This window comes from Electrona antarctica, assembly GCF_951216825.1.
Source record: "Electrona antarctica genome assembly, contig: scaffold_86, whole genome shotgun sequence".
In the NCBI taxonomy this organism is placed as follows: domain Eukaryota; kingdom Metazoa; phylum Chordata; class Actinopteri; order Myctophiformes; family Myctophidae; genus Electrona; species Electrona antarctica.
In genome coordinates this window covers 119209-131631 of record NW_027637549.1, presented here as the reverse complement: position 1 = coordinate 131631, position 12423 = coordinate 119209, and the positions used below count along the sequence as shown (strand labels likewise).

Genomic DNA, 12423 nt, shown 5'->3' with positions numbered 1-12423 from the left:
ATCATAAGATTTCAGTTGACTAGCCTAAATCTAAAGTTGATTTAGTCGACTAAAATGTATTTTGGGGGGCCTTGATGCCATCGTAATGACTGTTTTTACACTTGCTGAACATAGCAGATCTACAAGCTAACAACGCATCGCAGCGTGACGCGTTGTAGATCTTGTAGATCTGCTATTTTCAGCATGCAACTAAGTGTAAAATGACTCATACTGGATCTCTGGTCCACTAGTCCCTTCCTAACATTTTAGTCTGTTTTTTATTTGTCAACATATAGAAGTAGAAGTTAGTCAGTTAGAAGTATTTCCATCTGGGATGTAGTGAAGTATTTCCATCTGGGATGTAGTGAAGTAGAAGTATTTCCATCTGGGATGTAGTGAAGTATTTCCATCTGGGATGTAGTGAAGTAGAAGTATTTCCATCTGGGATGTAGTGAAGTAGAAGTATTTCCATCTGGGATGTAGTGAAGTAGAAGTATTTCCATCTGGGATGTAGTGAAGTAGAAGTATTTCCATCTGGGATGTAGTGAAGTAGAAGTATTTCCATCTGGGATGTAGTGAAGTAGAAGTATTTCCATCTGGGATATAGTGAATTAGAAGTATTTCCATCTGGGATGTAGTGAAGTATTTCCATCTGGGATGTAGTGAAGTAGAAGTATTTCCATCTGGGATGTAGTGAAGTAGAAGTATTTCCAGTTGAAGTAAAAGTATTGGATTTGGAAATACTTAATAAGGCCTACCTCAAAATCCATCACTGGATAAGACTTACACCAGCGTTACAGCACCACCCAGTGGCATGATGAGGTATTGTCTTTTTAGAAGGGCTGCAATGAAAACAATGATTTTCACACTTTTAGAGCATCAATAAATGATGGTGACAGAGTTACTGTTACTGTACTACTAATATTACTGTAGTTACTGTACAGTTACTGATAGATGATAAACTAGAAAGGTCGCAATTTTAAAAAATTGCAAAGTGTGGTTGCCGCAGTGGCTTACATATGCCCCTCCCACTGATATTGCCAGCCAATTACAATGTCACGTCACCCCTGCGATCATGTGTAAGTAATTCGGGGGGGATTTATCCCCCAAAAATCATGTTTTTGCACCATACGGTGACATTTTTGGCATTTGTGGGGCCCCCTATGGATGAAAATTTAATTGCTTTTGGAACTTGGTTGATTGAACCACCCGCGACATGTGATTCAAATGTGGGATGGATTGGACATTCCGTTCGTGATTTATGGCATTTTTTGTGATATAGGCCCCTCCTACTAAATTCGGACGACGATTACGGCTGAATGATACGCACTACCACAATTCTGCCGATGGTGTTTTAATCGGATAGGTCCAGAGATCATGTGTGCTGATTTTTGTGAGATTTGGACAAAATCTATAGGAGAAGGAGCAAAAAGTGTGTTTTGGAGAAAATTCAAAATGGCGCAAAATCTATCATGACGCAAATGGGCGTGGCCTATATGAGGAGATGCGTCATGACTCAAGGAAATCAGGGAACAAATCATTTTGATTTTACAACCTACGGTTCAAGAGTTATAAGCCAAAATGTAAAGTGGGCTGTTATAGCGCCACCATGAGGCCGACCGATAACATTATAAGTTGATTAATTTTAGTAATTATTATGAACCTACCCTCCAAGTTTTGTAACTATAGTGCTTACAGTCTCTGAGGAAAAAATACTTGAATGTGACAAAATGCGAAAAATCGCATTTTCCCATTCATGTCAATGGGGAAATTCTATTCACTAATAAATTCATATCAATTAAACTATACAACATTTCTCTTAAAAAAATACAAGCACATCCTTCCCGATGAAGCCGGTCAATTTGACATATGGGTCAAGTGCGTACAGTTAAAACTGTGGGAGGAGTAGCGTTTCAAAATAAAGGTTACTCCAGTAAAAATAAAGTGTTACAACTAGAAAGCAGTTCCTGTAGAAACTGCGTGGGCTCGCTAAAAACGCAATGTATAAAGTTATAGCTGTGTCTGTGGGACCACCCACCAAGTCTGAACACTGGTTTTTCATTTTTAAGTTTTCTTTTTTAAGTTTTTTATTTTTAAGTTTTTTTTTAAGTTTAAAAAAAAAAAGTTTTTAAAAAAAAAGTTTTTAAAAAAAAGAAGTTTAAAAAAATTAAGTTTTTTAAAAAAAAAAGTTAAAAAAAAAAAGTTAAAAAAAAGTTTAAAAAAAAAAAGTTTTAAAAAAAAAGTTTAAAAAAAAAAAGTTAAAAAAAAAAAAAAGTTAAAAAAAAAAAAGTTAAAAAAAAAAAAGTTTAAAAAAAATATATTTTTTAAGTTTATATTAGTGTTCCTATTGGTGGTGTAAGCCCATAAACAAATTGTCAGGACTGTATCATGCTGCAAACAAAAGTTAGAGCTGTGTAAAGGCCAGCCAATGGGAAGACAGAAGGGCGGGGCTTAAGCAATTAATTAAGTACAGCGTGCTCCTATTGGTGGTCTAAGCCCATGGAGCAAATTGCAAGACTGTAGCATGCTGCAAGCAAAAGACAGGGTTTTTGTGTGTGTGTGTGTGTGTGTGTGTGTGTGTGTGCGTGTGCGTGCGCGTGCACGTGCGTGTGCACGTGCGTGCGTGTGCATGCATGCGTGTGTCTGTGACTCTGTGTGTAGAGCCTAATTGCACAAATAGCAGACCTACAAGCTGCGTGCGTGCGTGCGTGCGTGCGTGCGTGCGTGCGTGCGTATGCATGCGTGTGTCTGTGACTGCACAAATAGCAGACCTACAAGCTCACAAGGTTTCGCAGAGCAACTCATTGAGATCTTGTAACTCTAATGTCAGCCCTGTAATTAAGCCCTTATATGTCTCAGCTGTGGGAGAGTAAAACAGTGCTTCACTATGACTGGGAGATTTCAATGGGCCTGAATAGGGAAAAACCTATGCCCGAACAAATTGCTCTATCGCAAAAAGTAAAAGTCGAATGCAAATATTTTTTTCACTTTGAGTGGCCTGAGCCATTGAGGTACAACATGTGCGATGGTGGTGTTGGTACGATCGAAAATGTGGTTATAAGAGCGAGTTAAGAATTGTCTTCACGATACTTTCCTCGTAAGAATTATACAATGGAGGTCAATGGGCAGCTTGACTGTATTTGTGTCACTTAAAAGGCCGTAGTTCACATTCTGTATGTATCTGGTGGTTACAATGGTTACATTGTGTGAAAGAGGACATGTGTGGCTACAAAATGACCAAAGAACATCCGTGTAAAGTGAATATTTTGGCCAGGACGACAATTTGTTTGGTAGATTTCCGAGGTGAAGCATTTCAGTTTCCACACTCTACTCAAGGAGGCCCCGCACTCTAAGGGCGCACTAATTAGACGATACGGCCTGCGATTGAACTGCGATATCGGAGAAACCGTGTAACATATTCGAATACGGTTTGAACCACGAAAAAGTCCACAGCCGTGTGAGCTAGCTAAAGTTTAAATCACGTTTCTACGACAAAGTATGCCAGAGTAATGAGGCTGCAAAAGTGAGGTTGATTTAGAGATAAAATCCCATACATTGTCTATGAGAGAAACATTTTATAAATAAAGTTAAATATTTTAAAAAGTATAAACTTTTTCAAAACAACTTTTTCACCAATGAAAATTCAAAGATTGATGAACATTTTAAAGTTTGAATGGAGTTTCAAAGTGAAAGTATGACAGAGTAATAAGAGCACAAAAAAGTCAACTGTGAAAAATGGGACGTTTCTCCCATCGACTCTCATTATAAAGAATGTCAAAAAAAGTTAAAAAGTTAAAAAGTTAAAAAAGTATAAACAATTGTAAAAATCTAAATGCAAGCACACATAACTGCAAAGAGCTGAACAGTTTGAAGTTTGAACTAAATTTCTAGCATAAAGTGTGTGAAAGTAGTAGGAATTCGAAAAAAGGGCGGAAATTGGAATAAAGCAAGAATAAATATAAACTGGCAATAACTAGTGTGTGCTCGCTGTTGCGAGCCCACAATTACAATAGTCTGGTTGCCCTGTTAGGGCAACCACACTAATAAAGTCCCCTAAATCCTGACAGTTTTCTGAAAAACCCTATGTTTCTATGTCAGTGGTTCTCACAGGGTTAAACCCTATGTTTCTATGTCAGTGGTTCTCACAAGGTTAAACCCTATGTTTCTATGTCAGTGGTTCTCACAGGGTTAAACCCTATGTTTCTATGTCAGTGGTTCTCACAGGGTTAAACCCTCATGTTTCTATATCAGTGGTTCTCACAGGGTTAAACCCTATGTTTCTATATCAGTGGTTCTCACAGGGTTAAACCCTATGTTTCTATATCAGTGGTTCTCACAGGGTTAAACCCTATGTTTCTATATCAGTGGTTCTCACAGGGTTAAACCCTATGTTTTCTATATCAGTGGTTCTCACAGGGTTAAACCCTATGTTTCTATGTCAGTGGTTCTCACAGGGTTAAACCCTATGTTTTCTATATCAGTGGTTCTCACAGGGTTAAACCCTATGTTTTCTATATCAGTGGTTCTCACAGGGTTAACACTAGCATGTCTGAATTAAAATCACTACTACTATGACGGCTAACGGTCAGGCTGACCGGTGTTTTTCGTGCAATTCCATTGGCCACTCTCTCCCTGCATCTCTTCACACCTCTCCCCCCGTGGCGGGGGGTTGACGACTTGCCATTGTCTTCTAAATGTCACATTCCAACTAATTCAAGGCAGCGTTTCAACTCGACAGGACAACTCAAAGTTATTTTTCAACATGTATTTATTTAGCTATGCTCAATAGATAGGTGGAAACAATACGCCAGTCAGTCAACACACCATATTTCACCATATTTTTGATGCGCTGATATATGAAATGAATATGCGCGACAGCTGTGCGTGCGTGCGTGCGTGCAAATCAGAAAAGTTTAGGCTACAGACAAAGGAGTTGGGAGTTTGGGAGCGGCCGGCTAGCCACATATTAGCCTATATATATTTTAAAAATACCCAGCATAATTGTTGGGAAGGCTAAGCCTGGCCTAGCCGCCGCCTATGATCGATGTCATTTATATATATTTGATTTATTGTGCCAGCAGAGAGATCCGTAGCAGCAGTGAGCCGTGATGCGTGGAAATCAGTTCCACTGGTCGCGTGCAGAAAAGTTATTTTCTTTTTCATTTCAGTTTACCAAACTATAATTATAGTGACGATGTGAGCGCTATATATTCAATATAGCGCTAGCTATAGCTAGTTTCTGTACCATACCACGTTCCTATGTCGCGCATTTCATATCAGCGCATCTTACCGTCTCGTTTCTGTATTGAATCAACCAAATTTGTACCGTAGTAAAAAAAAACAATGTCTGTTTACTTGGATCCATGAACATAAATTATAACATAATTATGCTAAAGATGGCGTGTATAGTCAACATGTATTTATATCTATTGAGCTATGCGCTTGGTGGAAACAATACCACACACCATATTTCTTTTTCCGTTTCGAGAAATAAAGTCAGACATGAATACTTTGTGTTAATTCAAGAATGTTTATTGTTTCTTAGTGTTACACAATATAACAATATAAAGCATGCAAGGTGTGACATAAAATCAGGAAAACATCCTATGGCATTAGTTTCTGTACATTTATCTGGATGGCACACAAAATGTTGTCTTTCTCTTCTTTCGCTTAGATACACTTGACACATGTCATAGTAAATGTACCAGTGCATGTTCCACACGCCCGTTTGTCACATTTATGGCAGCTGATTAGCGTCTTGTTTCCACATCCGTCAAGCTGACACTGCCTTCTCTTCTTGGGGGTAGGGGTGTCTGGTGTCTGTGGACCATTCTGGGCCCTCTTGGCAGCTCTTGGCGTTGTAGGCTGGTTCTGTGGTGTGGTCGGCAGCGGCTGCAGTGCGCTGCGCTGCTGGCGCCGAGGTGTGCGTGGTGGCACTGACGCAGAGTCCTTTTCATCCATGTGTTCCTTACGGAGCTGTAGTGCCAAGTCCTGTAGGAACTCCCTCCTGGTGAGCTGCGGTTTGTCCAAGCACTGTTTGAACAATACATAGGCATTGATGGCAGCCAGGTCCAGCATGTTGTAAAAGACAGCCACTGGCCAGCGACTGGTGCCAACTCTGACGCTGTAGTTTCGTGCCATCTGATCCAAAATGTCCACTCCCCACTTGGTGTGGTTGTAATCAGTTACAGACTCTGGCTTTTCTTTGGGGTCTGTACCAATCCCGATGGAACGGTGCATGGTGCTCAGGATGCAAACGTTTTTGTTGGGTTTGCTCTGGTAGATGGTGAGCGTGGCATCATTGCTCTTCATCAGTTGCGTGTGGAATAGCCTTTCTTTTCCACGTACGCATGGAGGCAACTCTCGCCTCTGTCTGTTCACAGTTCCAAGTATCGTTGTGTTTCTTGCTCGGAGAGACTGCCCCAACTTCATCGAAGTGAAAAAGTTATCCATTGTGATGTTCCGCCCTTTGTCGAGGAATGGTTCCACCAGCCTCTGGACAACATCTTGAGACAGCGGCACGCCATCACTGCAAATGACAGGGAGAAGGTGTAATGGTTATTACAACGCAAAATATATACATATAGGCATTGATGTAAAGACATTTTAAATACATGATTATTATTATTATTAGAGGAAAATAAATTACCTGCTGCGGTACTGGCCCTTTCCAAGGTAGGGAAATCCATTTAGGAAGTATTTGCTGTCCAGGTCAGCAGCAATCCAGAACTTAATTCCAAACTTGTCTGGTTTATTGGCCATGTATTGCGTAAACCCACATCTTGCCTTTGAGGGGAAGAGCTGCTCATCCACCGTGATGTTCACTCCAGGCACATAGCAAGATTTGCAGTTGTCTGTGAACTGATTCCAAATGTCCGTTATTGCCGCAAACTTGTCTGCTTCTTTGCGAGCGAGTCTGGTGTTCTTGTCATCAAATCGCAAGTAGCGCATGATGGATTTGAAACGGTCACGAGACATTGTTTCTTTTACCATCTCATTTCCCCATTCGTTGGCCCACAGTTGATTCAATGGATAACCACATGTCGTCAACGCACGAATGAAAAACACACTGATGAATGCTTTCAGTTCTGTAACAGACAAATCCCAATCTTGATTCTGTCCATCACTGCGGGCAAACTTCACTGTGCAGTCTCTGACGGTTTCCCATATGTTGGGGTCAAACATACACAGAAAACTGCTCAGCTCGTCGTGGATTCTGACCTTGGCAAAAGCAGTGGGACCTGGTCTGGCTGCGAAGATATTACGCATGGGCACTCTGCCGCGGCCAGCCCCAGGTTGCATAGATGACCATATGGTTCCATCTTTACTTGTCTCAGTCGTGGTAGACTCGGGCTGAGACGTTTCAGGTAAGTCCTCTGTGTCACATTCAGACTCACTATCTGAAGCTGGCGGGTAGTACACTTCAGCCTGTGGTGCGTCTCCTCCGAAATCCCCAAACGGTGCGTCATCATCGCTGTCTACATCGCCGAAAGCAGTCTGCCGTTGAAGGAGGTTGGCTGCTTCTGCTGCAGTGTAACGTCGTTCTCTTGTCCTTCTCATCATGTCGTCTGACGGTTATGTTTCTGAAATGACCAGTGACTGTGACTTTATACACATTTTCTGCATCAAAGTTGTATAGGCTAATTTAAATGTCAATTGATTTCTGATTGGGCTATTACAAATAATGGGGGGAGTTTCCCCGCAAGGTGACAAGAGCAGGAATGTGCAGAATTATTTATACTGATTGATTCAATAGTTCAAACACAATCAACACAATAACAATCGAATTGATTTCTGATTGGGCTATTCTGCACATTCCTGCTCTTGTCACCTTGCAACTACGATGCAAAAAATGTGTATAAAGGATTTGATGTCACACATGCATGTATGTAACACCAAACATTTCAGGCCTACATGGTAATATTCGTTCAAAAACTATAGCCTACGGTACAAAATAAATGTAGGATGTAGCATTTATTCATATTATACACAAGTCATTTCATTGAAAACAGCCAACAGGAAATGTCATGCACAGCTCAGTCACAATGCTATAAACTTTATTATCCCATATAATTATGCTAAAGATGGCGTGTATAGTCAACATGTATTTATTTAGCTATGCTCAATAGATATAGGTGGAAACAATACGCCAGTCAGTCAACACACCATATTTTCTTTTTCATTTCAGAAACTATAATTATAGTGACGATCTGAGCGCTATATATTCAATATAGCGCTCACATGTCACTATAATTAATTACCCTTGCGCAGCAATTACACTGTCCATCTTTGTATTGAGACAATAAAATAAATACGACATTAGCGTTATATATTGTCATTTTTATATAGAGGGGATACATTATAGGGAAGGAGGTCTATCGCGTTGGAATGATTCATGTCATTAATTACCCTTGCGCAAGGTGACAAGAGCAGGAATGTGCAGAATTATTTATACTGATTGATTCAATAGTTCAAACACAATCAACACAATAACAATCGAATGGATTTCTGATTGGGCTATTCTGCACATTCCTGCTCTTGTCACCTTGCAACTACGATGCAAAAAATGTGTATAAAGGATTTGATGTCACACATGCATGCTTGTGATGTAACACCAAACATTTCAGGCCTACATGGTAATATTCGTTCAAAAACTATAGCCTACGGTACAAAATAAATGTAGGATGTAGCATTTATTCATATTATACACAAGTCATTTCATTGAAAACAGCCAACAGGAAATGTCATGCACAGCTCAGTCACAATGCTATAAACTTTATTATCCCATATAATTATGCTAAAGATGGCGTGTATAGTCAACATGTATTTATTTAGCTATGCTCAATAGATATAGGTGGAAACAATACGCCAGTCAGTCAACACACCATATTTTCTTTTTCATTTCAGAAACTATAATTATAGTGACGATCTGAGCGCTATATATTCAATATAGCGCTCACATGTCACTATAATTAATTACCCTTGCGCAGCAATTACACTGTCCATCTTTGTATTGAGACAATAAAATAAATACGACATTAGCGTTATATATTGTCATTTTTATATAGAGGGGATACATTATAGGGAAGGAGGTCTATCGCGTTGGAATGATTCATGTCATTGATTCATGTCATTTTTACACTGTTCGTTTAGCGTGCCCTCCGAAAAATAAAGTAAAAATATTTTTGATGCGCTGATATATGAAATGAATATGCGCGACATAGTCACAATGCTATAAACTTTATTATTCCAACATAATTATGCTAAAGATGGTGTGTATAGTCAACATATTTCTTTTTCCGTTTCGAGAAATAAAGTCAGACATCGTTATTTCTGCAAACCGCATATAAGAAATATAACATCTAAAACAACATTTAGTTTATGTAAGTTTGTAATGTAAGTTTGCCTACATGTGGACTTCCACATGTAGGTTGGAATGCAAATGACACATTAGCTTGAACAATGCCCGTCTCCAGCCGGGAGGAAGGTGTGAACAGCACGGCTTGTGGGGGAGAAAGGGTGAGGGCTCTAAGAGCGGTCCCACGGACCGCAAAAGAGCAGACATTTTAGTAGAATTATGTCTAAAATCATATTTCCAAAACGTTTCAGATGAAAAAAAAAACAGAGATGGTTTGAATCGAACATTTAGAAAAAGTCATGCAAGGGGAACTTTCTCAGGACTTCATGGGCAAAGAAAATCCACTTCAAAATTTCAAAATCGGTCAGCCTGACCGCTCCGACGCGCTAGTGTTAAACCTATATGTTTCTATATCAGTGGTTCTATATCAGTGGTTCTCTATTTCATGTCAAGGACCCCCATAATGAAGTGTGTTGGGCTGTGGACCCTCATCTGAAAATATGTAGTTCCAGGGAAACGCAGTGCACTTTGCGCAGTGTAACATATACGTTTGTAAATAAGTAAACACAGTGATTCTCTGGCAAATATATGGACATAGTATTGGTTTGTATGTATTTATGTATACATTAATGTATATATTGATGTTTAATGTATATATTAATGTATATATTGATGTATATATTGTATGTCTTTATCCATCAGATCCCAGGAGAAAGTATCACGTCAAACTTTTGGCGTTCAGTGATGGTGGAGACGGTTACCATGTCGACCAGACGGTCAGCACGCCTGGATGTGTGTGTAAGTGTCACGCACGCACGCACGCACGCACGCACGCACGCACGCACGCACGCACGCACGCACGCACGCACGCACGCACGCACGCACACGCACGCGCACATGCACACGCACACACACACACACATAAACATATGATCACATTTTGTTTGTGTGTGTGTGTGTGTGTGTGTGTGTGTGTGTGTGTGTGTGTGTGTGTGTGTGTGTGTGTGCGTGTGTGTGCGTGTACGTGTGTGTGTGTGTGTGTGTGTGTGTGTTCCTCAGCCACGCGAGACCACCCTGTCGCGGCACCGCTCCCGCCCCCGCCAGACCATGTGACCGCCGTGGCGACCAATCACAGCTCTCCCTCCGTGTTGCTGAGCTGGAGGCGACCGGACTTCCCAAACGACCGCCCCGTGAGCTATACGGTCCGCTGTACGCCCGTAGGGCCCCACGAGGACACGACTATACGATACGTTACCATGTAAGAACACTCACTACTACTCATGACTCATTACGATACACCACTCACTACGAAACCCCTCCCCTCTCTCCTCAGGGCCAATCAGAGCGCTCTAATCGGCTCACTTGAAAAGAACAGTGCTTATGAGCTGGTGTTTCGTCTCATTAACATATGAAACCCCTCCCCTCTCTCCTCAGAGCCAATCAGAGCGCGGTTCTCCAGGGTCTGGACCAGAACAGTATGTATGAGCTGGTGGTTCGTCTCCACATGGACCAGAGGTCGTCTCCATGGAGCTCTGTGGTGTTACACCACACTCCACCACAAGGTGGGGCTGTTTTACAGGTTTACACCACACTCCACCACAAGGTGGGGCTGTTTTACAGGTTTACACCACACTCCACCACAAGGTGGGGCTGTTTTACAGGTTTACACCACACTCCACCACAAGGTGGGGCTGTTTTACAGGTTTACACCACACTCCACCACAAGGTGGGGCTGTTTTACAGGTTTACACCACACTACACCACAAGGTGGGGCTGTTTTACAGGTTTACACTACACTCCACCACAAGGTGGGGCTGTTTTACATGGTTACACCACACTCCACCACAAGGTGGGGCTGTTTTACATGGTTACACCACACTCCACCACAAGGTGGCGCTGTTTTACAGGTTTACACCACACTCCACCACAAGGTGGGGCTGTTTTACAGGTTTACACCACACTCCACCACAAGGTGGGGCTGTTTTACAGGTTTACACCACACTACACCACAAGGTGGGGCTGTTTTACAGGTTTACACCACACTCCACCACAAGGTGGCGCTGTTTTACAGGTTTACACCACACCACTTGTTTCTAACCTGTCTGTAAAGCACTTTGTAACTTTATGTTTGGAAAGGTGCTATATAAATAAAATTCATTCACACCACCACAAGGTGGGGCTGTTTTACATGTTTGCTATGAGGCTGATTTGAATTATTTTACGTGGCATTTCTTCCTCAGCCTAGTGGGAATGTGTGTTTCTTCCTCAGCCTAGTGGGAATGTGTGTTTCTTCCTCAGCCTAGTGGGAATGTGTGTTTCTTCCTCAGCCTAGTGGGAATGTGTGTTTCTTCCTCAGCCTAGTGGGAATGTGTGTTTCTTCCTCAGCCTAGTGGGAATGTGTGTTTCTTCCTCAGCCTAGTGGGAATGTGTGTTTCTTCCTCAGCCTAGTGGGAATGTGTGTTTCTTCCTCAGCCTAGTGGGAATGTGTGTTTCTTCCTCAGCCTAGTGGGAATGTGTGTTTCTTCCTCAGCCTAGTGGGAATGTGTGTTTCTTCCTCAGCCTAGTGGGAATGTGTGTTTCTTCCTCAGCCTAGTGGGAATGTGTGTTTCTTCCTCAGCCTAGTGGGAATGTGTGTTTCTTCCTCAGCCTAGTGGGAATGTGTGGGAATGTGTGTTTCTTCCTCAGCCTAGTGGGAATGTGTGTTTCTTCCTCAGCCTAGTGGGAATGTGTGTTTCTTCCTCAGCCTAGTGGGAATGTGTGTTTCTTCCTCAGCCTAGTGGGAATGTGTGTTTCTTCCTCAGCCTAGTGGGAATGTGTGTTTCTTCCTCAGCCTAGTGGGAATGTGTGTTTCTTCCTCAGCCTAGTGGGAATGTGTGTTTCTTCCTCAGCCTAGTGGGAATGTGTGTTTCTTCCTCAGCCTAGTGGGGGGGGGGGGTGTATGACGCATGGGGGGGGGGGGGGGGGGGTGTGGGAATGTGTGTGCATATTTTCACGGAAATCGCACGCTGTGGCCATGATTTGTGGCATTTTGTTTGAAACGGACCAATCCTGCAAACTTTGGAAGACAATCTTAGCCAATAGGGATG

The 12423-nt window shown here is 41.8% G+C and overlaps 1 protein-coding gene across 1 annotated transcript in view; it reads left to right on the top strand.

Moving 5' to 3' along the window:
• Positions 1–12423, top strand: part of LOC306918838 (protogenin B-like) — a gene marked incomplete at both ends in the record, with an annotated part of 65542 nt that overhangs the window by 40262 nt on the left and 12857 nt on the right. Inside the window, 4 exons of the mRNA XM_079531693.1 lie at positions 5829–5900; positions 10040–10135; positions 10397–10595; positions 10772–10899. Of these exons, the coding sequence (XP_079387819.1) occupies positions 5829–5900; positions 10040–10135; positions 10397–10595; positions 10772–10899 (495 nt within the window). The remainder of the gene's footprint in view (positions 1–5828; positions 5901–10039; positions 10136–10396; positions 10596–10771; positions 10900–12423) is intronic.